Raw genomic sequence first — 27,400 nt, 5'->3', positions numbered from 1 at the left:
GCACTCCAGTCAATCGTGCAGATCGACGAGTTCCTCTCATCCTGTTTTCTGAAAAACAGTACACATCATACAAACATTAGCATCATATGGTTCATGTGGGCACACATGAACCCTCATCACATATACATCATTCATATCGTTAATGCACATGCATATAATCATGGCATTTCACATCATCATACCAGACAGGACTCAACATCCTATCCTAGTGGACATGACCTTCCTATTGTGCTTGACCTTCTAGAACATCTATGAGCCCGACACTCTAGGTCCGATCCTATGAACCTAGGGCTCTGATACCATTCTGTAACGACCCGAAAATCGGACCGCTACCGGCGCTAGGATCCGGGTCGACTTAAGGCCGCCGGGACCCGTAGCAAGCCTGACATATAACCTGTAAACCTGTATAATCCCATACATGATCAACAACATGCATAAAAATTTTAAACTTTTCTTTCATCATCCAACTCAACCTGAACATTCATAAACATAGTCATAAACTATGTTTATGAATGTTCAGGTTGAGTTGGATGATGAAAGAAAAGTTTAAAATTTTTATGCATGTTGTTGATCATGTATGGGATTATACAGGTTTACAGGTTATATGTCAGGCTTGCTACGGGTCCCGGCGGCCTTAAGTCGACCCGGATCCTAGCGCCGGTAGCGGTCCGATTTTCGGGTCGTTACAGAATGGTATCAGAGCCCTAGGTTCATAGGATCGGACCTAGAGTGTCGGGCTCATAGATGTTCTAGAAGGTCAAGCACAATAGGAAGGTCATGTCCACTAGGATAGGATGTTGAGTCCTGTCTGGTATGATGATGTGAAATGCCATGATTATATGCATGTGCATTAACGATATGAATGATGTATATGTGATGAGGGTTCATGTGTGCCCACATGAACCATATGATGCTAATGTTTGTATGATGTGTACTGTTTTTCAGAAAACAGGATGAGAGGAACTCGTCGATCTGCACGATTGACTGGAGTGCCACCTGAGGATGAGGGCACGAGCGCCCCTGAACATTCATAAACATAGTTTATGACTATGTTTATGAATGTTCAGGTTGAGTTGGATGATGAAAGAAAAGTTTAAAATTTTTATGCATGTTGTTGATCATGTATGGGATTATACAGGTTTACAGGTTATATGTCAGGCTTGCTACGGGTCCCGGTGGCCTTAAGTCGACCCGGATCCTAGCGCCGGTAGCGGTCCGATTTTCGGGTCGTTACAAATAATATAAATGATAGTACTAGGTATTATGCTAGACATGAATTAGGATCTATATATAAGAATTCATATGTTGGATACTTAATATTTTTCTTCATTAGCATTAGAGGCTTAATATTTATTTCAAGTTTACTAGATGTGTTTATCATGCTAAATTGCAAAATTCTCTATCTTTCAAAAAAATTCTATATTGAAAAATTTCCGATGTTGCAAAGGTTAGATTGATGACGTGGCCGGAATGGAATTATACTGTAATTGGCTAGACCTATAAAGAAAAGAAGGTGAGATGGTGGTGGGTGCCCATAGCAGCCACTTCAACGCTCAAGTCAATATACTGAACAATACAGAGAATGCACTAAATGACTTAGAACTTGAGTAGTGTTCAAAAATAGCGTACCTTTGCCTCTGTAATTCTTCTCTTTTTATACTGTAAGAAGGTGGAAATAAATATAGCATTTCTCAATTATCCGATGGTGATGAAGTCGACTGCTTGATAAGGAATATTGCCAACTAATATAATGGGAATATGCTGGACTGTGCCTGTTAACGGTAACTTTGTGCCGAGACTCGCCCTATTGAAGAAAAGACGAGTCTTGATGATGTATCAGTTGTTATGGTGTCCGGATCTTCTTTCCTTGTGGTGTCCAGATCTTCCTTCCTTAGGCTGAACCACATTTCCTACTTACCAAATTCTTCCCACGTGGACCTATCCTATAGTGACAGCTCATGGCTTACTTTAGGCGATTGTTATGTACCATCAGAGGTCCCCTGCTGGTCTTCAATTCTTCATATTTGAAGGTGATAGTTTGTCTTTTGGTCACGTGGCGTGATTTGACTGGCTTTTACCGTTTGCATCATTTGGTCTTCCCTTAGTCATGTTGGTCGCCTCATTTTTCGAGCCATATTAAAAACTTTGCCGGCTATGCCACTGTATAAGAATCTTCCTTTCTCTTCTTTGTGTTTGCAACTATCGTCTGCGGGAGACATGAATGGGGGTGCTTTCTTTTCTTTTCTTGAGAATAACCAGATTTGTGCAGAGAATATCATTATGGTCTACGAAGAGCAGCTGAAGTAATAATAATAATATGAACTGAAATTGTATAAATATTAGAAGAAATAATGTTTAACAATTACATATAGATCTCACAATTCTTGAAGAAATTGAAACTTCTAACCTATCTCCAAGTATAACTAAAAAAACTCAGCTACTCATAGCTGCTGGAAGCATAAAATTATAAAGAAAATTTTGGCCAAAAGGAGAATATATAGCAAAACCATAGAGAAATTCTAACCTAAAATCTCTTCCTAAAGAGGTAAAATTAGAGTATTTTTAGGAAAATAGAGTGTTGATTCGTTTTCTAATAAGAGAAGATATTCCAAGCTTGTTGGGAGATAATATCCCATGAATTGGGGCAGAATTAAAAGGCTTTTTAATGAGAAATAACGAAACTGCCACGTTAGTTGTATTTTTCTTATTGTTAAGAGCCTTGCTCAAGGCTCTGGGTAAGGCTTAGCCTTTTGTCATTTCAGCTCAACAAATAGATTTGCCCAAGTCCTCTGGTTGAGGTTCATATAACAACTCCTCTAAGATAAGATTTTTTATCTAAATTTTCTATTAGCTTTGTAATTTTCTAAATCCCTACAAAACAATAAAATATTACCCAAATAAATAGAGATCTCCCCAATAATTACCAAGTATAAAAGTAAAATATATGTTAAATATGTGCATTATCAATATTTCAATAGGAAATCTATCACTAAAATTTTTCAACAATGGTGGAGATCTGTCACAAAAAATTAGCGATATGACTTTAAGTAATAGATCTTAATCCATCGAAAATCCATCGTTAAAAATATTAGTAACGAATTTTGCACTATTAGCAATGGAAATTTTTGTCGCTGATAGTCAATTTTTTTTTTTAGTGAAGTATCCCATTAGCTCTACTAGAACATATTAATACACTATTTCAATTTATGAGATAGAGGGACAATGGAAAAAGAAAGCACCTCATTACATAAGTGGGAATTAATTGCAAACTTAATTAAAACCTTAAGACCAATTATAGATAAACATGTACTTCTCCAATTATGAATACAACTCCATATCTTTTCTTTAGGGAGAAGATTACCTTTTTCTTTATCTGCTAACAATAGAAGGCAGACCTAAATACTTGGATGGAGAAGCTACCATTCTAATTCCTATAGGATTTCACATTGCATCTTTTAATGCTCGACACACATTAAGGCTATTAAACAATTCAGATTTGTTATAGTTCACCATCTTCCCAAAGTTGTTTCATACTCGCGTAAAATATGATTAAGATGGCCTACCTCCTCCCATGTTGCTTGGTTCACTAAGATGCTATCATCAAGGAAAAGAAAATGAGATACTGAAGGAGCACTTTGAGCTACTGTAATTTCATGTATAGTACCACCAGATACCACCTTATGAATCATAGCAGAAAGACATTCAACATAAAGCAAAAAGTACCTAGGCAAACCCACAATAGACAAATCATCAGAGTTGGTACATGTTACTAAAGTCATGCATTATTAATCTAACAACGATCTAGTATTTCATTAATATTAAGGTCAAAGGACTATCTATTCCTCCTAGTAAACTTATAACCTTAGAAACCCATATCATTCGACTCCCAACATGAAAGTGCATAATAGAAAAGCTGCATAGATTGGAGCAAACATACTTTACCACCAACCTTATCATGTTAATACAAAATTCCATTATAATCACAAATACATAACCATGACATTAAGGAGGAAGGACACAATTGACACAGTCAACTAAATGTGAAATATTTATATACTCAAAGTATATAGCAAAGTTATTGAAGTACTCAAAGAACCGGCAAACAGAGAAGGGAGGTGAAGGAGCTGATCCTTCTAAATATATAGGCGGGTCCATCACACTTGAAGAGCATATTAGCCACATATAAAATGCTAATACAAACAAAGTTTGTCCTACAATAGCTGAGTTATTTCTCCATACTCATACAAAGAAGAGTGATTGCAATAAATTTATTGATAAACGAGTTGAAATTATTCATATAAGTTTCTGTATAAACAAGTTGTCTTTCTAAGTAATAAAACTTATTTATTTAATGTTGTTTTGTGATTCTTAGCTATATGATCAATTTTCTGTTATATGCGCTTGATTATTACTTGAAGCTATTTTGTACTTTAGGTAATATAAGCTACTATTGTAGAAGTCTACATTACACCTTGGAATTTTGCTATTGTGGTATCTTGCATGTATTATAGTTGTGGTGTTTTGTAGGTATTGTAATTGTTGTATCGGTATGTTTTCTTACTTTCATATTCAAATGGAATTGTTATTGTGTGATTTTCTAAAAAAATTATCTAAAGCTAAAAGAACAAAATACAAGTCAGTATATGAGATCGGATATGGAAGGAGATGAAGGAACTATTAATGAGAATCAATTGTTCATTGCTGTAGCAGGAGGGTGGCAAGGAAGTTGAGTTTATGGATTAGGTATTATTTTATCTTCTCTTCTCCCAACAAATGTTCCATCATACTAATCACTAGAATGAAAGAAGAAAATTGAAGAGAAGTTTAAAGAGAAGTATAGTAGTTTACAGAAACTTATGGAGGACCAAAATTGCAGGATAGCTCAAATGCATGAAGAACTACGGGCAATGAAGATGGGACAACATGCTTCCTCATTGATGTCATCATCATCCGATCTCCATCCAGCTCATGGATTCCCTGGTGATTTACATATGGATTAGCACGAGATCTGCTTCTTATTGGTTTAATATATTTTATGATATGAATTTGTTATTTAATTATTTTACTTTTTAGTACTTCTTAAATGCATGAACTTCTTGACACTATTTGAATCTATTTTGTGTTTTTAATATTTTATCTTTTTCGGTATTAGACTATATTGGTATTTGGTATTTTAGATTTCAGAATTATGGAATGAAATATATTTGTACATATTATTTTTAATATTTTATATTTTCTAATATATGTGTACATATTGTTATTACAACAAGTTTATGAAAGATATAAATCAGATTTAAATATAGTCATTATTGACAATTCAACAGTTCATTAGCGATCAATTTAGTGACCAGTGCAAACAAAATAATAAATACCTTCATTGAATTTACTATTAATTTGCTGCGGGATAGCAACCAAATAATAACATTTAACTTCCATACAACAACCAATTATCGATAAATTAGTAAACAAATAGCGATCATTTTGTGATCACATTTCAATGATCAATTTACTATGAATTTAGCGACTACAAGTTTTTGATGTCGAATCTGTCATGACACCTGATTAACGACTAAATATTAATAATTAATTTAGCTATCAATTTGCATTTCTTACTAAAAATTTAGAGACTAGCCAAACACCAACCACTATATTTTGATCACTATTTGTGAAAACGACCAAGTTCTCTCATTAAATCACTTTTTTTTTTGTAGTTATGCCTTTCTTCTGACCACCCTATAAAACACCATGTATTAAGTGGTCTAGAATGAGCAAACATGGACTAGATACGATGAAAGGAGTAATGTTCTGAAGTAACATGGAGGAATCCCAAAACAATATCAATGTCAATATTTTTAAACCTATCGGTCAATGGACTAGTAAGACTGGAGAATTAAAAATTTAAGATTTAATTGTAATTGAACCGGGATTTAACTAGTATATTATTAAATAAATAATAAAAAATAATAAAAATTTTATATATTTCTATAAAAATTATTAAAAAAAGTTTACTTAAAATTTTAAGATCTAAATATTTTCAAAAAATAATTTAAAATTTTAAATAAAATATTCAATTATATGTAAGAGAGAAAACTTTAAATTAAAATTTTATAATAACAATGACAATAAATAATACTATATTTATATGAAACAAATGAACATAAAAATATATATACTTTTTACTTTATAATAAATAAAAATAGAATAAGGTAATAATTTAACTTAACTAATAAACTAAATTATTAATAATATTAATTATTTAAATTATAATTTTTTTTTTGAAATGGAGAGAAATATCATTAACTCAAAGCGATCAAAGAAACTATATGAGGAGGAGGGACATGAACCCAAACTCCTTGATCTGACTCAGAATGAGCCGATGTTGCTAGAACATTAGCGACATCATTCGCAGACCTGTGAATAAAACCACATCTTGCTTCTTCATAACTGGATAGAAGCAATTTACAATCTTGAACCAAAAGACCAAAAGGTGATAAATCATCTAACGAAGCATTGTTAATGGACACAACAAGAACCTGAGCATCCAATTCGAAAAGAACTCGATCACATCCGCACTTTTTAATCCAGCTCAACGCCTCTCGAAAAGCCATTGGCTCAGCACACTTAACCTCCATCTGACTGTAAAAACAGCCTGCTTTAGCCGCTATAAATCTACCATTAGCATCTCGGACTACATAGCCGAAGCCTAGTGAACTTCGTTGCGAGTTTAAAGAGGCATCAATATTAACCTTAATCCAACTCTGCGGTGGAGGAGACCAGACAGTCAAAGCCGACACAACATTGGTGCAGCTGGTAGAATCAGAGCAGCTATAGCAATAGACTATATATTAATTAGCTATAGGTTAGTAGTTTATAATCATTTTATATTAATGTAATTTAATAAACTATATATATATTGTATAAAATAGAGAGTAACAATAGTAGGTTGAATTGGTTCAATTAGTTAAGGATGTCTGCCTATCATGAAGTCATAGAGTTAATTCATGTTGACAATAAAAGTAAAAGAAAATTTAATCAAATGATAAAATTTTTATTCAAAAACTAAATTCAAATCATCTGGTTTTTCTATTCGATCAATATTCGGCCAATTCACATCCGATTCTAATAAATATAAGTTTTGTAACTTCGATCGATCTTATCGGTCGATCTTTAGCAACCTTTATCTTCAAACCATTCACCATTTAGTTTTTTTTTTAAAAACCATTTTATCTCAAGTAGATGTGGAGACTCGAACTTAAGATCTCACTTACTCTTGAGATCTCAATGATCAATCAAACTATTTCCTGATTGGTTTGTTTTTATTTAGGCCATTAGTAATGAATGAAAATGTTTACTTTTTAATTTTTGTAATTCACATAAGAGACTTAATAAAGGTTTGTAATGTAATTTTTAGAAATAAAGAGATTAAATAATTAATTTTACTAAATTATACCAATAAAGTAGTAATTTTTTATTTTAAATTGTTTGAATTTATTTGGCCATTTAAAAAGATAAAAAATTTGATTTCTAGAAATTTGGAAATCTAAAATAAAATAGACAAAACATATGTTTATAATGAAAAAAAGAAATTCAGGATAAAGATTTCAATTATATGAAAAAAGTGAAATAAACAGAAAAATAAGTTATGAAAATCGAGAGAGTTATGAAGAAGTCCCGGCGAAGGGAGGAAGACCCGCCGGATGGCGGTGGGGACTCGGAAATCCCTTCTCAGGGTGTATCGAAACCATCTTTTAAGGACGCAATGATGAAGGAGGCAGGGGGACCGTGGATCAAGCCTTTGAACAGCCTCTATGTTTTCAGGACGGTGATATTAGCCGAGAAATGAATGGTGACATCCCGTCAATTCGCTTTTCTGAACGGCTGTTGCTTTCAGCTAATAAGACCAAGGCTTTAACTGTGGTGGCTAAGCTTTTAGGTCGCCGAGTGAATGTCATTGCCCTTCAAAACAGGTTGCTTGCTCTGTGGAAACCAAAAGGTGGGATGAAGTGCGTTGACATTGAGAACGATTATTTTGAAATCAGCTTTGTTAATCCGACAGATTTTTCGAAAGTGCTTGCAGAGGGTCCATGGATCGTTTTTGGACATAACCTCACGATCCAACCATGGTCTCTTGCGTTTGATCCCTCTAACCCTTATCCGAGTTCCATTGTGTCATGGATTCGAATCCCCAACCTCCCCAGTTCTCTCTACCATAAGCCTATTCTCGAGCAAGTGGGTTCCATGATCGGCAAAGTCATTAAAATTGATGAACGTACCCTTCTTGCCACAAGAGGTCGTTTTGCTTGGTTGGCTGTCACGGTGGATCTCACGAAACCCTTGATTACCAGGATTTTAGTGAACGAGAAGCTTAAGGTCATTGAATATGAGGCTCTCCCGATCGTGTGCTTCCACTGTGGCGTTTATGGTCACACTAAGGATAATTGCCCTAAGCTTATCGTGAACCCGAGTAACACGGAAGGTGTATCGACTCTGGAGGAAAAGAAGACTACGGAGGCCGAACCATGAAAGGAGGAACGGGCAGCGGTTGAACCATACGGCCCCTGGATTCTGGTTGAGCCTCGGAAAAGGCAACAATCTGGAAATGGTAAGAATGGATCTGGTGGCGGGAAACGTGGAAATTCCTCCAACGGCTCTCGATTCAATCCCCTCGCTAAAAATCAGGAAAGCTCATCTGGTCTTGCTGATTCAAAGGAGAATGACAATAGAAAAGAAATTAAAAGAGCCAAAGATGGTGCCAAAAATCCTGGTGATATGAAAGGAAAGAAAGAAGGCGTTGGAAATAACAAAGGAAAGGAGGCGGTGGAAGAAATTGTTAACCCTTTCTCTGGAATTGATTTAAATGCCTTTCCAATTAATAATGGGCCATTTGTTGGACAAGCTGTGGATGGTCCCCCTGGTTTTGTTAATAACGGGCATAAGGGCCGCACCGGAAAAAACAATATTCTGCCTATTGCTTCTAGTTCGAAAGGAAGGGGGCCTACAACGCCATCTAATGGGGCCACATCTACTGGGGTTATCATTAAGAATGGATCAGGCCTTGTGACTAGCAAGGGGGGTAGGTCCAGTCGTAGAAGAAATCGGCCCAAACAGATCAATCTGGATCCAGCTAAGCATACCATTGTTAATTTGGAACCAAACAAAAGCCAAGTGAATAATGTCCAAGTTGTGGCTTCTGTATCGCACACACATGTTCATCCAAATTTTCCTAGCAATTTCGATCAAAATCATGGTAATAATGGTATCGATTTTTTAATTCCTGTAACTGATGCAGTTAATGCGATGGTGCAGGGCTTTAGCATGGCCATGGAGTCAGATGATGCTGCCAAGGAGAGTAACGTGACAAGCCAAGGGCCCGAAACTATTCCAAAGATGATTTCTAATGGTCATCAAACATAAGGGATGTCGTCCTTCTCCTTTTTTTCTAATTATCCTTATGACTATGAATCTTAATATTTTTGTGTGGAATGCACAGGGTTGTGGTCATCCTCGATTCGATAAACACATCAAAGAGTATTCATCTGAGTACAATCCGGATATTGTAGCCTTACTTGAAACTCGTATTAGTAGTAATAATGCCAATGTTGTGATCTCTAAACTTAATTTCAACAGATCTCATAGGATTGAAGCCCGTGGTTTTGCAGGTGGTATATGGATTTGTTGGAATGATGCTGTACAACTCGAGGTGCTACAAAACCATTTCCAATTTGTACACTGTCGAGTAAAAAAGGGCCCTGTGGCAGATTGGGCATATATTTCTTTTGTTTATGGAAGCCCACAAAGAGGCTCGAGGAAATTTTTATGGGAAGAATTGAGTAAAATTTCTCGTAATTTATCTAATCCTTGGCTTCTTGCAGGTGATTTTAATGCTATTCTTTGCAGAGATGAGAAGAAAGGAAGCGCTTCACCTAACCTCGGGGGTGAATCGGACTTTCAAAACTTTATTTTTAATGCGGGTCTTCGGGATATGGGATTCAAGGGTCCTAAATTTACGTGGTCAAGGGGAAACCTATTCCAACGTCTGGATCGGGCCCTTTGTAACTCTGCATGGGATCTTGCCTTCTCTCGAGCTACTGTCTACCACTTACACCAGCTTAAATCGGATCATAGACCACTTCTAATATCTGTTGGCAAGAATAATAGACGTAACAGTGCTCGGCCGTTTCATTTTTTTTCAGGTTGGCTCTCCCATGAGGGGTTTGGGCAGCTAGTTCGTGACAATTGGCAGACAGTTCAGAGTGCACCGGAGGCTGTTGAAGCTATGAGGGAAAAAGCTATTATTTGGAATAAGTCCACTTTCGGCATTCTTGCTAGTCGAAAACGACAAATCATAGGCCGGCTTAAGGGGATTCAGAAGGCGCTTGAAACTCATAGAACCACCAACCTTATTACCACTGAGATTGATCTTCGCGTGGAGCTTGAGGAGATCTTGGACTATGAGGAGTTGCTATGGAAATTGAAATCGAGGGATGATTGGATCTCTCTAGGCGATCACAATACCAAGTATTACCATAATAAGACCCTTGCTCGGCGAAAGCTCAATAGGATTGAAGGGTTAAAGATTGATGGGGTTAATTGATGTTTTAACGATGAGGAACTTCAGAAGGCTACGTCCCTTTATTTCTCCAACCTGTACACCGCTGAGGATATGGCCTTGGATCAGAACTACATCAGAGGGAAGTTTCCCCAGTTATCTGCGGCTGAGCTTTCTGCCCTCCATGCCCCTATCCAGGATAGTGAGATTCGTGAGGCGCTTTTCAGCATGGCCCCTCACAAGGCTCTAGGTGTGGATGGCTTTCACGCTCAATTTTTTCAGAGCCAGTGGGACATAGTGGGCCCTTCTATCTGTAATATGGTTCGGGGAATTTTCTTGGGTGATGAGATTAATCCTCTATTGAATCAGACTCTTCTTGTCTTGATTCCTAAAGTTAGCAACGCGGAGCTCGTATCACAATTTCGTCCAATCAGCTTATGCTCGGTTCTTTATAAGATCATTACCAAGGCTATTGTCCATAGATTGAAGCCGGTCATGCCTACGCTGGTTGCTCCGACGCAAGTCAGTTTTGTTGCGGGTCGCCATATCACGGATAACACCATCATTGCCCAAGAAGTCATTCACTCTATGAATAAACTTAAAGGAAAATCAGGGTGGATGGCGATTAAAGTCGATCTTGAAAAGGCCTATGACAGAATTCGTTGGGAATTTCTTAATGATTCCCTTCTTGATGTTGGGTTGCCTTCTAGCCTAGTGGATACTATTATGAGATGCACTACTTCTGTTCGTATGCAGGTGCTCTGGAATGGGTCCATGACTGATGAGTTTCGTCCCTCACGCGGAATACGGCAAGGAGATCCTCTCTCGCCGTACCTTTTTGTTCTTGGCATGGAAAGACTGGGGCAAAGCATTACACAGGCGGTCCATGATTCTAGATGGAAACCTATTTTGCTTGTGAAGAAAGGTAAGCCTTTGTCGCATTTATTTTTTGCTGATGACCTAGTTCTGTTCTGTCATGCAGATCTCTACCAAGCTGAGGTAGTTGCTGATATTCTCAAGGGTTTTTGTGATGCATCTGGGCACAAAGTGAATGCCAACAAAACTCACGTGTTCTTCTCTCCAAATACACCTGGTGAGACGGCTTCTGCCATTAGTAATAAACTGGGTTATCAGATGGTTGAGGACTTAGGGATGTATTTGGGTGTCCCTCTGTTCCATCAGAGAGTTACGAACGCGACGTACCAGTTTTTGCTCAATAAAATTCAAAGAAAGCTGAGTGGTTGGAATGCTAACTCTCTTTCTATGGCTGGTCGAATTACACTGGCGAAAGCAGTTATTGCGGCCATCCCAAACTACTTCATGCAGACAGCCTTACTCCCAGTTAGTGTCATCAATGAGATTGAAACCATAATCCGACGATTTATTTGGGGCGCTAAGGAGGGTAAGACCAAATTGGCTTTAGTTAGTTGGAATTCTTGTTGCCAACCCTTAAGTCATGGTGGCTTGGGTTTTCGAAAGCTCAAGGAACACAACAAAGCCTTCCTATGCAAATTGGGATTCAGAGTCTTAACCAGACGGGGGGAGTTATGGGTTGACATTCTTTGTGAAAAATATCATGTTGGTGACTTTATTCCAGATAGTGTGGTTACTGGTAATTGCTCTTTTCTCTGGCGGTCTTTAGCAAAGATATGGGATGAAATTCGTCCCAACATTTATGTTTCTATTCGTGATGGCAAACGTACTAGTTTCTGGTTTGAGGATTGGATTCCCGAATTAGGCCCGTTGTGGCAACATAAAAAACCGGGAGTGATGATTCCAAATGAATGGAAAGTTGCCGATGTGGTTACTAATAATCACGATTGGAATTGGGAAGTACTGGATACATTTTTAACCCCTAATGCTCTGCTACATATATCCAATATTTGTCCTCCTAACCCTTTTGTAGGTGAAGACAATATTGCTTGGAAAGGTGCTAAAGAGGGAGCCATTTCGGTTAACGAAGCTTACAGCCTTATGATGAAAGCTAGTTGGGACGATAAAGAGGCAATCTGGGAGCATATTTGGGCCCTAAAATGCCCGCAACGGGTCAGGAACTTCATCTGGCTAGCTTGCCGAGGGAAGATCCTCACGAACGAAGAGAGATTTCGACGTGGGTTGACAAATAATGAGGCTTGTGGCCTTTGTGGCACTCACCAGGAAAGCGTGCTTCACGTTTTGCGGGACTGTCGAATGATTAAATCGGTGTGGAGGGAAGTGGTGGCACCCGCCAAACAGGGAGCGTTCTTTTCTCTTTCTTTAACTGAATGGTTGAATGCAAATATTTGCTCCTCGGTTAAATTCAACAATGAGGATTTTTCTTGGTTTTCAATCTTTTCTATTGTTTGCTGGTTTGCATGGAAACAGAGGAATGATTTAGTTTTCAATGGTGGTTTGCAGGAAGCGTGGGATATTCTCGATACCAGCTTTATTTGGGCAAGACATGTTGCTGGAGTTGGGCACAGTCGAAGCAAGCAAAGCAACAACAGCCGAGCTATCGCTGTTAAATGGAATCTTCCCCCAGTGAATTGGATTAAGCTCAACACTGATGGTGCTTGGGACTCCACGACGGGTATCGGCAAGGCGGGCGGTGTCATAAGGAATTCGGAGGGCGCTTGGCTCGCGGGATACAATCGATTGGTGGGCGTTAGTTCCATTCACAACGCTGAATTATGGGCAATTTTTGATGGCCTAACGCTGGCATGGAATATGAATTTCCGACGATTGGTGGTTGACTGTGATAATGCTAGACTTGTCAAGCTGTTAAAAACTGTAAATGAAGTTGCTATCACTAGTAGCTTACTGGCGAGAATTAAAGAGTTGCTTAATCGGGATTGGATTGTGAAGTTTCAATATGTGTTCCGGGAAGCGAATCTTGTGGCCGATAGCGTGGCTAAGATGTCAAATCCCAATCATAGGGGTGTTCGTTTGCTCGATAACTGCCCTCCTGTGCTCCGACCTATTCTGGAAGAAGACAGACTTGGCAAAGTTAGAACTCGCATATCAAAAAGCAGGGTTTTAGCTTAATGTTGTTATCTCTTAGGGCTTGACCCTTTGACTACCAAAAAAAAAAATTATATGAAAAAAGTATTAAATACTCTGCATAAATGGTTGTGCATCATTCTCTAAATTTATAATAAAAGAATATATATGGAAAGGCAAAAAAAAAGTTTGCATTTTCATCCACTATAGGAAAATTTTCAACATATATTTATGTAAAAAATTAATATGTAGGGAAGATTTTGAAAATTTTTTGTGATAATTTTATATTTTTTGAATGGAAAAAATATGGTGAGATTTTATAATTTGAAAAATAAAAGAAAGTTTGAAAAATTAAAAGGCCTTGTCAATTATTTTTTATAACAAAAAGGGATAGAAAATGTGAAAAATAAAATAATGTAAAAATGGGGAAAATGAAAAAAAAAAAAGACAAAAATGTGAAAAATGAAAGAAGGAGTTTGTCAAGAATATACGAAAAAATGTGAAGAAGGTTTATACATAGGGAAGGATACCAAACTTCTTTATCAAATTTTTATCAAACTTTCGTCTTTGCTCAATACTAACCAAATAAAAAACGAAATTAAATGAGAAACAGAAATATTCGGTAAGTTATTAATTACAACCAAATTAATCAAAATAAAAAAATATATATATAGCCTTATTAATGCATTAAATAAATAAAAATATATAATAATAAAATTTTATTTATAAAAATAATAAAAATAACTTATTTTAGTAAAATTAATAAAGTTATAATAACTATAAATTGATATTAAATGATGTTCGTTCAAAATAAATTATGAGTTGACACTACAAAATAAAAATTATGTGGCAAGGATTTGATGAGTAGAAAATGCAGTCTCACTCGAGAACATAAAGACTCAAACACTTTAACACTCAGTTTGTTATCAAGACTTGTCCTTTTCTAATAGGTCGAGTCTTATCACAAAATTATCATTACCAGATATATTTCTATTTCGCCTATGATCGCGAGATTACTAATCTATTAGCTAGCGATATCTGAGCAGCAGTCATATCATTACTGAATTTAAAGAAATAATATATTTATTTTTATTTTCTTATAGTATAAAGAAAAAACGATTGTGAATGTAAAAGTACATTATTTTTAGTACTACTCAACCTTTAGGTAATCAATTGCATTCTCTATACTTTTCAAAATATTGATTTAAACGTTAGAGTGACTGCCATAAATATCCACCATTGCCTCATGCTTCCTCTCTTGCATGTTCTAACCAATCACAATACAATTTTATTTTGGTTAAATCTAATATAAGCAACATTATAAATAATATTTAATTAATTAAATATTATTTAATTATTTTAATTATTTCAATTATAAAATCAGGTAAGCAAAATAATAATTAAAAATTAAAATTTTAAAAATTATTAATTTAAAATTAAATCGAACTAAATATACATCTACTAAAATTAATAAATTTTATCAGTTTGATTTAGTTTTATTATTTGATTGTAACCCAAATAATACATACCCTAGTAATGTGCAAATCCCATGTATGAATAGTAGTAATGAGTCATTTTGGGTTGTAAATAGTTCTTAAGGTCTTCGATATTTCAAACGTAATGCATTACTATAAATCTAAACTTTTAACAGTGTACCATCAACAGCCATATTGTAATGTGCATCAACTTTGTAAACTTTTTATTTTTTTTATTTTTTTTGAAATAGGATCAACTTTGTAACCTTAAGTTTTTAAATACTTTTATTTTAATTTAGTCTTATTAAATATAGAAGATTAAAAATTTATGTTTAATTATAATTATAACCAAAACTTTCTATTTTGGATGATAAAATTGTATCTTTAAAATTTATTGTAATTATTACTAATTTCTAAATAATTTATCCAATTGGATATAAAAATTTAAAATTTTATATTTAATCATAATTATAATTATAGTCAGAATTTTTTAATTTTATATTTCAATTTTTTAATTTTATTGCAATTTATGCATCCAAACTCTTATAATAATTTTGATTAATTTTAAATTAGCGGACTTAGTATATCATATATTATTTATTTATATTTTTAAATATTAAAATTTCTAATTTAAAACTATATAAATTTATAGATTCATTCAAAATGGAGATTTTAGATTTTAAATTAGGAATTATAATAATAAGAGTTAAATACTTTTAGAGTATATGGTTAATTTTTTAAGAAAATGTCTATGTAAATTTAATTAATATTTAAAATGGATAAATAATACTGAATGACATGGTATATTCACTAATTTAAAATTTAAAATTGATCAAAATTATTTGAAAGATCCATTACAATTGCAATAGATTTAAAAAATTGAGCATAAAATTGAAAATTTTGATTATGATTATGATAAATGTAATAATTTAGACTTTTATATTTAATTTAATAAATTATTTTAAAAATTGACTATCATTAATAAAGACTTTTACCATTTAAAATTAAAAGTTTTGGTTATAATCATAATTAAAAATAAAATTTTGACTTTTTATATCCAATAAATCTTTAATTTATAGTATTATAGTAGTCATTATAAAATTATTGTTTTAATACTATAAAAGCAATAATTTGACCGCGATTTAAAATTGCCATAAAAATTCATTTTTTTACTATATATAATATATTTTAATCAAAAAATTATTTTATATTTAATAAAATTATTATTTTAATAATTTTTTATGTGTTGTGAAAAAATAATTAAATCTTTATTTTATACTTAATAGCTGAGACAATATAATGGGTCTCAAATAGTTGTTATTAACTCATAGCTATAATTAAAATATAATAATTTATGATCGCTATTTTAAATCTATTTTTGTAATGTAACTATACGGAATATATTGATAAAATAGTACTTTTGAAATGATAATTTCAATCAATTTTAAAGTTGCAATGAAAGGAAAAACATGTTTTTATAAAATGTGCCTATACATAAGCTTTCTAGAACTAAACAAGTAAAGTAATAGGGAAGCTAAATAATTTTGCAATGTTTCATTTTTTTAAAAAAAATTACTTTTTAATCTTTAAAATGTAGCATGATTAACAGATTTGTCTCTTTATTTTTAGAATCCAAGATCTTTTCGTAAAAAATTTCTGTTAAGTCAATGATTTCCACCTAGTTAAAAGAAAGTGAATAAATATAATTTCAAAAATATTCTTATCAATAATAAAATAAAAAAGTACTATTTAGTCCCTATAGTATGGAAAAACTCGTTACTTAGTCCTTCAATTTTGAAAAATATATTAAAATATCTCTAATATTTTAAAAAATCTACTAGTTAGTTCCTATATTAATTTTATCACTAAAAATTTTACTATTTAGTCCCTATAATTTAGAAGAAATTATTAGTTGGTCATTTAAGTTATTAAAAAGTTTACTAATTAGTCCCTCTATATTGAGGGTATTTTAGATTTTTTTTATAATACTTAACGACTAAAATTAACGGAAAAACTAACTTGTAGACTTTTTAAAATGTCAGAGATGTTTTAATGAATTTTTCAAATTGCAAGCAGTGATCAACAGCGAACGGTATCATAAAAGCAATTTCTATTGAATTTTAACTTTTTATTTTTAATAATTTAAATTTTATATATTTTGATTTTTATTATCTTTGCTGAATTTGAATATTAAATTTATTAAAATTCTTATTTGTTTAGGGAGATTGAGTTTGAAATTTTATTCCTTGAATTTTGATGAAATTAAATTTTAGGGACTAAAGTGTTAAATTTAAAAAATAGAGGGACAAATCTGTTAATTATGTAATATCTTAGGGATGAAAACTTATTTTTTTCCTTCGATTTTTTGAGAGAGGGACCTTTAAATTTGTAGGAATTAAATTTTAGAGATTAAAGTATTGGATTCTAGAAAGGATAATTCGGTCATTTTTTCTGTCACTAACGACATTTTTGACAGAAAAACCTCTAATTTTGATGGAAAAACCTCTAATTTTAACGAAATTAAATTTCAAAGGCGAAAGTGTTAGGTTTTAAAGATAGAGGGGCGAATCCCTTAATTACACTATATCTCAAAGACTAAAAAATAATTTTCTCTTCCTTTTTTAATCCTTTTTTAATGTACGAAATATCAATAATTGTCGGACTTTCGGTCCCAATAAATTATCTGTCCTAATTTGCTTGCGAGGAAGCAACCATTGTTACATCCAACGGTTTAAATTACCAACGTTAGGAAAATATTTTTGCAGGAAGTCAAAATCCACTCTTTATTTATTATTGAAGAGATAAATACATTTAATTTTAAATTTCAGTTTATATTAATCCTTAAACTACGCATTTTAAGTCAAATAAACCTAATCTTATTAAATATAAAGCGTTTGAAACATAAATTAAAAAAAGTGAGTAAAGAAATAAAAAATTTAATAAAATAATTATGAATGCAGAGAAAAAATAATAATTAACTTGTATAAGTACTAAATTGAGTCTCAATAAGAGCTCTTAATCACTTAAATAAGGATTTGGGGTGGCTTGGCAATGAAGGAAGGAACTGAGTTTAGCGGGGATTAGGGAAAAGGAACAAGGAACAAGGACATTGATTTTTTTTTTTTTTTTTCTAAATTTTTCTCTCCTCTCCCCATTTATCATAATAAATGGGTTCTTCTTCTTGTTGATTTGGCTCAATCAAGTCGGAGTGATTTCACGTTCACATCTTTCTCAATTTTCACCTTTTTTTCCCTTTTTTGAGATGATCTTACTGGAGAGCTTGTAGCCCCAGATGAGGGAAAAAAAAAACTAGAAATTGCCTTTGAAATTATATTGAAATTATTTTTTTTCTAAAGAAAAAAGAGAAAATTTATATTGTGAAAGTTAAAAATGTTCTCAGCGTGAGATCTATCTAAAACTTCTCCTCACTGGGTTTCAACTTGAGAAGCTGTTGAATTCTTGAATTTTTTTTCTTTTAAAAAGAGAAAAAGTCAAAAGCATCCTTAGAAATTTTGAGAAAAACGAAATCATAATAAAAAACATTTCTTTTATGCTCCCGATTTAGTCATTGTCTCACTCTTACAATTATCATCCAACTTGAGACCACCATGAAAAGATTCCTTCTTAGGTGATCTAGGCTCCTCTTTACTCACACCAAATCTTTACTCTTAAGTTTCTTGCACCGAAATTCTTAGATCCAACAATGGAATGATCATCAGAATTCACTTGCTTTAATTGTGGCTAAAATCGAACCGAATTTTTAAATTAATTCGATCAATTTTTTCGGTTTGAACCGAATACTACTAATCCCTAACTATACTTTTATTGAAACTAACACGACTTGAGTGGTATATATAAAAATTAAGTTTATTGTTATTTGATTAATATTATATTAATATATTAAATAATTATTTTTTTAATGTATTTCAAATGCTTATATCTAATAAGATTAAAGTTTATTGTTATTTGATTAATATTATATTAATATATTAAATAATTCTTTTTTTAATGTATTTCAAATGCTTATATCTAATAAGATTAGATTGTTTAGAGTTAATATGATCTAAAATTTAGAATTGGATTTATTTGGTAATGGTAGATTTAAAATTTTGTCTGGAGAGATTTTTCAAGATAAAAATCAACCTTCATAGTAAAAATGTTTTGATAACGAGCTTTTAGAAAATATGAGAAAAAAAATGAGAGTTTGAAAAATATTTTGAGAAAGGGTTTTTTTAGAAGAAGTTTTTCCTTTCTTAATGGTTTTTGAAATGGGTTTAGAGATTATTTCTTTCTAAGCTTGTCAATCTTGAGCTAACGTGGCTTGTAAAATATTCTATAGAGCCAAAAGTATTTCTAAGATTTGGATATACCCACTCTTGAATTTATAAATATTTTTCTGAAGATTGAATCTATAATGACCTTTCCAATTTCAGTAACTATATCGACTTCATAATTTGATTGGTTAAGCCGAAGAAGTTAATTTTATATGTTTTGACTACTCTCTATTTTGTGAGGGACCTCCTTTATCCTTTTAAGGCATCTTAAGCTTTGTTTAGAGAAACTCTTATTATAAAAATTTAATAAAATACAAACAGAATTAACAAAAGAATATGAATCTGTTTGTACCTGTAATATTTTTATAATTAAATTTGACATTAGTCTAAAAATAAATTGGCTCTCTACTCATGATGCTATCTTGAATTGCAAAAATAAGATGGTATGATTCAGAGGATAGGCTAGATCAGAGATTGTCTTTCGAGGGGATAAGTTCGATGTGTCTAGAGGTTTAATTTCTGCTTTATAGACTCATAGGTTGCTCAAGAGAGATTGACAGAGGTTTCTTGCTATCAAAGAGTTTCACCGTCAGGTTAAGAAATCAGTTTCAGTGCCCGTGGTTAGAGAGTTCCTAGATTTTTTTTCCAGAGGAGCTGCTAGCTATACCACTTGATAGGGAAATAAAATTTGAAATTGAGGTGTTGCCAGGTACCAAATCTATCTCTATTTCTCCCTACATGATGACACTTACAGAATTGAAAGAGTTGAAGGAGCAGTTGCAAGAGTTTATAAATAAGGTTTCATTCCACCTAGTACCTAGTACCTCACCATGAGGTGCTCTAATTTTATTAGTGAAAAAGAAGGATGAATCCTTGAGACTTTGTATCGATTATAGATAATTAAACAAAGTCACTACTAAGAATAAGTATCATTTACCCAATATTAATAATCTGTTTGACCAGCTAGCATAAGTCGATTATTCTTCCAAGATAGATATGAGATCCGGGTATCATTAATTGAGAATCAGAGAGGAGGATGTGCCTAAGACATCTTTTAGGACTAGATATGGTTATTATAAGTTTCTAGTAATGCCCTTTGGGTTTACTAATGCCCTTGCAGCATTTATGAATCTCATAAACAAAGTTTTAGACCATTTTTGGATCATTTTATTATTGTCTTTATTGACAATATCTTAGTATATTTCAGGAATATAGAGGAGCATGGCCACCATCTGAGGAGAGTGTTGCAGACGTTGAGGAAACACCGACTGTATGCCAAATTTTTCAAGTGTGATTTCTGATTGAGGAGCATCTCTTTATTAGGGCATGTAGTGTTAGAAAATAGATTCAAGGTAGACCCTAAGCAAGTAGAAGTTGTAGCTAATTGGTCTAGACCCACCACAGTAACAAAAATCAAAAGTTGTTTAGAGTTGGCAGGTCACTACAGGAGATTCATTTAGGATTTCTCTAAAATAGTTGCTCCTATAATCAAGTTAACTTAGAAGAATTAGAAGTTTGTTTGGACATATCAGTATGAAGAGAATTTTCAGAAGTTAAAGAGAAGGTTGACATCAGTGTTGGAATTCAATCAGATTGAACGCAACAGAAGAAATATAAAAATAAATTTTTTTCCAATATGGATCACGTTTAAACGAAGAAAGCAATAATAATTAAAGAGAAAATAAATACCTTTTATTTTCCTTACAGCAAAATACGAGATCGATCACTTTGGTTGGATTGTCACAAACCACAAACTGTCCAAGTGTCCGGTCTCTAATGATATCCACACAGAATGACAATTGAAAAACCTTAGAATAGTTCAAAGAGATCGAGAAGGGGATAGGTTTTGAATGCTAGCTCTCTGCCTTTCCTACGAATTTTGAAGACTCTCAAAAGGGTTTTTTACAAGCATATCTTTAAACTTTCATAAGATGCTCTTTTATACTAAAATCCTAGGGTTTCAGTATAATAATATTTATTTAATTAATTAAATAAATAAATTACAACTATGGTCCAGAACTTTAATAAGTAAACCATATAAATCTTAAACATTTTTAATTAAGTCCCTACTTAATTAATTAGATCAAAATCGTAATTCTTTCAAATTACAATTTTATTCCAATGCCAATTTATATGCTATCAAGTTCTACTTGATTTAACTTCTCATTTTATTTTCTCTTACAATTCCTCATATGTATGACCCATTAGGTTCCAAATATGTTGCCAACAAATATAATTAACTAATTAATTAATTTGAAGGTCAAGAACATTGTCTAGCAATATGTCAAGACTATCCAAATATTCAGAATATCAAAAGTGGTTTGACTTAACCTTTCAGTACATGGTTTGTCAATGTAATTAATGTCTCTTCATAAAAAATGTCCCGATTTAACATTTGATGCATGGAACGTATTTGCAATGTTAAATCATATTAGTTCTCATTTATTAGTTATTGACCTATTGAATGAAATTTCAAATCTCATTTATTAATTTTATTCCATATTGCGCAAGGTTTTCATGATCAATGCTAGCAAAAAACAAATGAGATATTTCCTAATTTAACCTAGGGTGATGAATCCTATCTCAATCACATACACTACAAAAATTTATCGAATTAGTAACGGAAATTTCCGTTACTAATTATTAAAAATCTGTTGCTAAAACTATTTTGTAACGGATTTGTAACGGAAATTTTCCGTTACAATGAACCTCGTTGCTAATGCATTAGTAACGGATTTGTAACGGAAAATCCGTTACTAAATTTGGTTTCCTTTTAGTTGGTTTTAGTAACAGATTTCTTTAGTAACGGATTTTTCTGTTACAGAAATCCGTTACTAATTGTGAAAAGGTAATAACAGATTTTTCCGTTACTATTTTTAACGGATCAGTAACAACTTAATCCATTACTATTTATAAAATTACAATAAAATATTACAAATTATATAATCTAATCAAACAATTTAACTTGTAAATATATTCACCTATTACAACTCATCTCAATAACAAAATGTAAAAACCAAATGTCATACATATCGTGAATGAACTCAAATCCAATATCATATATTATGTAAATCAAATCAAACATATATCCAAGCATCAAGTTGTGCAATTTTAAACTAAAAAAATTAACAAATTATTTATTATCCTAGTACATATGTGTAATGAAAAAAGAAAGTATAAATGTGTAGTGTTCTCGTCCTCGTCCTCATCATTAGCTTCATCTGCTTGATCAGGAGGCTGTGTAGAAGTTCCCTCATCGGGAGCTGAAGGCTGGTTGCCTTGCCTTTGACTCACAAGCTGCATATTAAAGATAAAGACTAACTATAACAGTTTTATCTATTTGTAACTTGAGTTATAGCTGTATACTTATCTTGTATTTAGTTAGTGATAAGGGTTAGAGTTGTGATAAGGTTTAGAGTCATGATAAGGTTAGAGTTGTGATAAGATTTAGAGTTATGATAAGGTTTATAGTTGGTTGAGATAATATTTGTTATTCATATAATCTGTATCAAACTCAACCACTGGTATATACTATATAAATGTATTCTATACAGAAATACAAATATATAGAATTCTCAATATCATAAATCTTCTATATGGTATCAGAGCCACAATCTGCTCTCACGAGTTTTCTGATCCAATTTTCTTTTAATTAATGGCTTCGTCATCCAATACCGTCATTCAATTAAATGCTCCAACGCATTTTCCAATAAAACTTACTCCGGAGAATTTTCCTGTTTGGAGAAAACAGATCCAATCAACCTTAATTGGTCTTGATTTACTTGATTTTATTGATGGTTCACGGGTTGCACCATCACAATTTCTTTCTGAAAAAGACAAAACAACCAACCCAGCTTTCGCCTTATGGTTTCGACAAGATCAAATTTTGATCAGTGCTCTTTTAGGAAGTTGTTCCGATACTATTCAACCCTTGATTTCTTCAGCCAATACTGCCAAAGAAGCATGGGATCGGCTTCACCAGAGTTTTGCTAATGTTTCTCGTTCTAGAATTCTGTCCTTAAAAACTAAATTAGCACAGAACTCTAAGGGAACCAAACCGATTGCTATTTTTCTCAATGAGATTAGGGCTATTGCAGATGAGCTTGCTCTTACCCAGAATTCGGTGAGTGATGATGACTTAATTGTTTATATTATCACACGATTGGGAGATGATTACAGTCCCATAGTTGCTGCGTTAAAAGTTCGTGAAACCCCAATAACCTTTTCTGATCTCTTTGAAAAACTTACTGATCATGAACGATCCCTACAAGAAAAAGATTCCACAACTGTTTCAGCTACGTCACAAGTGATTGCTACTGTCAATTACACTCAACGTTCTGGAGGGCGTTCACACAATCAGAATGGCAATTATAATCGATCTCCACAAAACTCCAATTATTCTGGAAATCGACGTGGTGGTTGTGGTTCTTACTCTGGTGGTCGAGGTCGAGGTTCTTATCGACCTGATGTGGTATGTCAATTTTGTGAATATACTGGGCATACTACTGCTGAATGTCGCAAATTGGCTCGCTTTCTTAAGGAGAATAATATGTCTTTAAAGACTGATACCTCGCATTCTTCAGCACCGATACATGCAGTTAATGTTACTTCTTCTATGGCTGCTTCTTCTCCACAACAATGGTTGTTTGATAGCGGAGCTTCTCATCATGTTGTGTCGAATCCAGCTTCTTTGCAAAGCTATTCTGACTATGGAGGTCCTGAGGAAGTACAACTTGGTGATGGTAAAACGCTTGCTGTATCACATACTGGTTTTGTGCAAATTCCTACTTACTCTAAGAATTTATCATTGCCTAATGTGTTATGCGTGCCTAATCTGCGCAAGAATTTGGTCTCAATTGCTAAGTTGTGTCGCACTAATCATGTTTCTGTGGAATTTTTTCCATCTTATTTTGTTGTGAAGGATCTGTACACGGGGGCGTCTCTACTACGGGGAGAGAACATTGATGATATCTACTGTGCAAGTTTTTCCAGAGTTAATTCTCAACGTTCTCAGCTGAATGTTACTACTCGGTGTCTGTCTTTGCTTTCTGAATGGCATCACAAGCTTGGTCATCCCAACAATAAAGTCCTTTTGTTAGTACTTCGAAATATTGGTCTTCAGTCTATGTCTAAATATGTTTCTAGTTTTTATTGTACTTCCTGCTCTATGAGCAAGAGTCATAAATTACCGTTTTTTGAGAATTCTCTTGTTAGTAATAAGCCTTTGCAACTTGTTTATTCCGATGTTTGGGGTCCTACACAAAAATCTATTGATGGCTATGCATATTACGTTACATTTATTGATCACTATTCTAAGTATGTTTGGCTATATCCCATGAAGTAGAAATCTGATACTCATGATTTGTTTATCCACTTTCAGAAATTGGTTGAAAATTATTTTCACACTAGAATTGTTTCTGTGTTCACTGATAATGGTGGGGAGTATCAAAAGCTTAAGAACCATTTTTTGTCTTGTGGTATTTCACATTATACAACACCTCCACATACGCCAGAGCATAATGGTACTGCTGAACGTCGTCATCGCTCAATAGTTGAAACAGGTCTTGCTATGTTACAATTTTCGTCTTTACCTTCTAATTATTAGTCTCATGCTTTTCAGGCTGCTGTTTATTTGCTCAATCGGTTGCCTTCGTCCGCTATTTCGTTTCAAACACCTTTCTCTAGATTGTTTGGTATGCCTCATAGTTTTAAGAGATTGAAATCTTTTGGTTGCCTTTGTTTTCCATGGCTAAGGCCATATAATAATTCTAAACTTCAGTGTCGTTCATTGCCTTGTATTTTTCTTGGATATTCTCCAACTCAATCTGCATACAAATGTTACGATCCAAAGGCTAATCGTTTGTATTTGTCTCGTCATGTTCAATTTGTTGAGCATATTTTTCCATCTGAAACTTGCACTAGTTCTCATCAATTTACAGATTATTTTCGAGATGCTTCTTGTACAGGTTCGGCACAACAACCAAATCCATCACCTGTTGCACCAACTGCAGTTGCTTCGGTTCCATTGGCAATTTCTATTCCAAGTGATTCTGATTTGTTGGTTTCAAGTACTGGTTCCGAATCTATTACAGCATTATCAGCAGAATCTGATCAATCTACCATGCCATTAATTAGTACTGAGACTCAACAAGTTGACCCTTTGATGACTGAATCTTCTACTACTGATTTAGATTTGCCACTACCGATTGTTTCACAAGACTCAGTTCCAGCTCCTGTACAACGGCAGCAGCGACAAAGGAAGCCTAACTCAAAGTATTTTAATTCTTCTTTTGTTAATCTTACAACTAAATATCCTTTATCGGATACACTCGAGCCAAGAACAGTGAAACAAGCTCTGGCCAGTTCACTTTGGCGGCAGGCGATGGATTCAGAGTACAATGCTCTTTTGAAAAATAAAACTTGAGAGCTGGTTCCGAGAGACAAACATCATCTTATTAGTTGCAAATGGGTGTTTCGGATTAAGCGTAAACCGGATGGTACTATTGATAAGTACAAGGCACGTTTGGTTGCCAAAGGATTTCTTCAGGAACCTGGGCGTGATTATTTTGAGACATTTAGTCCGGTTACAAAACCGGTTACAATTCGGGTAGTTCTTACTCTTGCAATTTCTAAAGGATGGCAGTTAAGGCAATTGGATGTAAATAATGCCTTTTTACATGGCACACTTTATGAAGATGTCTACATGCAGCAACCTCCAGGATATGTGCAACCTGAGTTTCCTGATTATGTTTGCAAACTGAAGAAGTCTCTTTATGGTTTGAAACAGGCTCCACGAGCTTGGTATCTTGAACTTACTTCTTTTTTGCTCAAACTTGGTTTTCGCAAATCAAATGCTGATGCGTCCTTATTTATTTTTTCCTCCAATGGGATTATTGCATATTTTCTAGTATATGTTGACGATATTGTACTTACAGGTAATAACAATCATTTTCTGCATAACTGTGTACAGAAGCTATCTGCTCAGTTCTCTGTCAAAGATTTGGGAATATTAAATCATTTTTTGGGGGTTGAAGTGATTTCTACAGCTGCAGGATTATTTCTTTCGCAACATCGACATATTGCTGATTTGTTAGACCGATTTGATATGGCTGGAGCTAAAGAGGTGAATACTCCTATGTCTACAGGAGACAAGCTCATCTTAAATGATGGTTCTAGTTCGACTGATTCCACCGTATATCGCCAAATTGTTGGATCTCTTCAATATTTGGCAATTACACGTCCTGATGTTTCTTTTGCAGTGAATCGGCTGTCACAATTTATGCATGCACCGACGCAAACTCATCTTCAAGCACTGAAACGTGTTTTGCGATATCTTAAAGGAACTATACATTATGGCTTATTTCTCAATCGAAATTCCACTCATACTCTGTCTGCCTTCTCTGATTCTGATTGGGGTGGTGTCCTTGATAATGGGCGGTCTACAACAGCTTATGTTCTATATCTTGGTTCTAATATTATATCCTGGAAATCTAATCGCCAAAAGACTGTCTCCCGATCTTCTACAGAGGCTGAGTACAAAGCCTTAGCCAATGCTGCAGCAGAGGTATTTTGGGTTCAAAGTTTATTACAAGATTTGGGAGTACCAATATCACAACCACCAGTCCTTCATTGTGATAATCTTGGTGCGACTTACTTCTGCGCCAATCCAATCTATCATACTAGGATGAAGCATCTTGCACTGGATTACCATTTTGTTCGCGAGAAAATTAATGCTGGACAGTTAAGGGTTCTTCACATAAGTTCAAAAGATCAAGTTGCTGATGTGCTTACAAAGGCTTTGGGAAGAACTCAGTTTTGTTACTTTAGAACCAAGATTGGAGTCTCCGATGGCGCCTCAATCTTGCGGGGGCATATTAAAGATAAAGACTAACTATAACAGTTTTATCTATTTGTAACTTGAGTTATAGTTGTATACTTATCTTGTATTTAGTTAGTGATAAGGGTTAGAGTTGTGATAAGGTTTAGAGTCATGATAAGGTTAGAGTTGTGATAAGATTTAGAGTTATGATAAGGTTTATAATTGGTTGAGATAATATTTGTTATTCATATAATCTGTATCAAACTCAACAACTGGTATATACTATATAAATGTATTCTATACA

General features: G+C 33.7%; 1 protein-coding gene across 1 annotated transcript; it reads left to right on the top strand.

Moving 5' to 3' along the window:
* Positions 1-7,839: 7,839 nt before the first annotated feature.
* LOC110623265 lies at positions 7,840-10,594 on the top strand. The gene is made up of 3 exons (XM_021768189.1): positions 7,840-8,454; positions 8,575-9,354; positions 9,491-10,594. The coding sequence occupies exons 1-3, from the start codon at positions 7,840-7,842 to the stop codon at positions 10,592-10,594; spliced, it is 2,499 nt and encodes an 832-aa protein (XP_021623881.1).
* The last annotated feature ends 16,806 nt before the right edge of the window (positions 10,595-27,400 follow it).

This window comes from Manihot esculenta, chromosome 9 (assembly GCF_001659605.2).
Source record: "Manihot esculenta cultivar AM560-2 chromosome 9, M.esculenta_v8, whole genome shotgun sequence".
NCBI lineage: Eukaryota > Viridiplantae > Streptophyta > Magnoliopsida > Malpighiales > Euphorbiaceae > Manihot > Manihot esculenta.
Note: the sequence above shows the minus strand (reverse complement) of the source record. Positions and strands in the feature narration are given on the sequence as shown.

Bases quoted from the DNA above. Each gene is read 5' to 3' on its own strand.
- LOC110623265 (XM_021768189.1), top strand. From the start codon at position 7,840: ATGAATGGTGACATCCCGTCAATTCGCTTTTCTGAACGGCTGTTGCTT. The intron at 8,455-8,574 runs GTGAACCCGAGT...ATTCTGGTTGAG, and splicing joins ATAATTGCCCTAAGCTTATC to CCTCGGAAAAGGCAACAATC. The intron at 9,355-9,490 runs GTGACAAGCCAA...TGGAATGCACAG, and splicing joins ATGCTGCCAAGGAGAGTAAC to GGTTGTGGTCATCCTCGATT.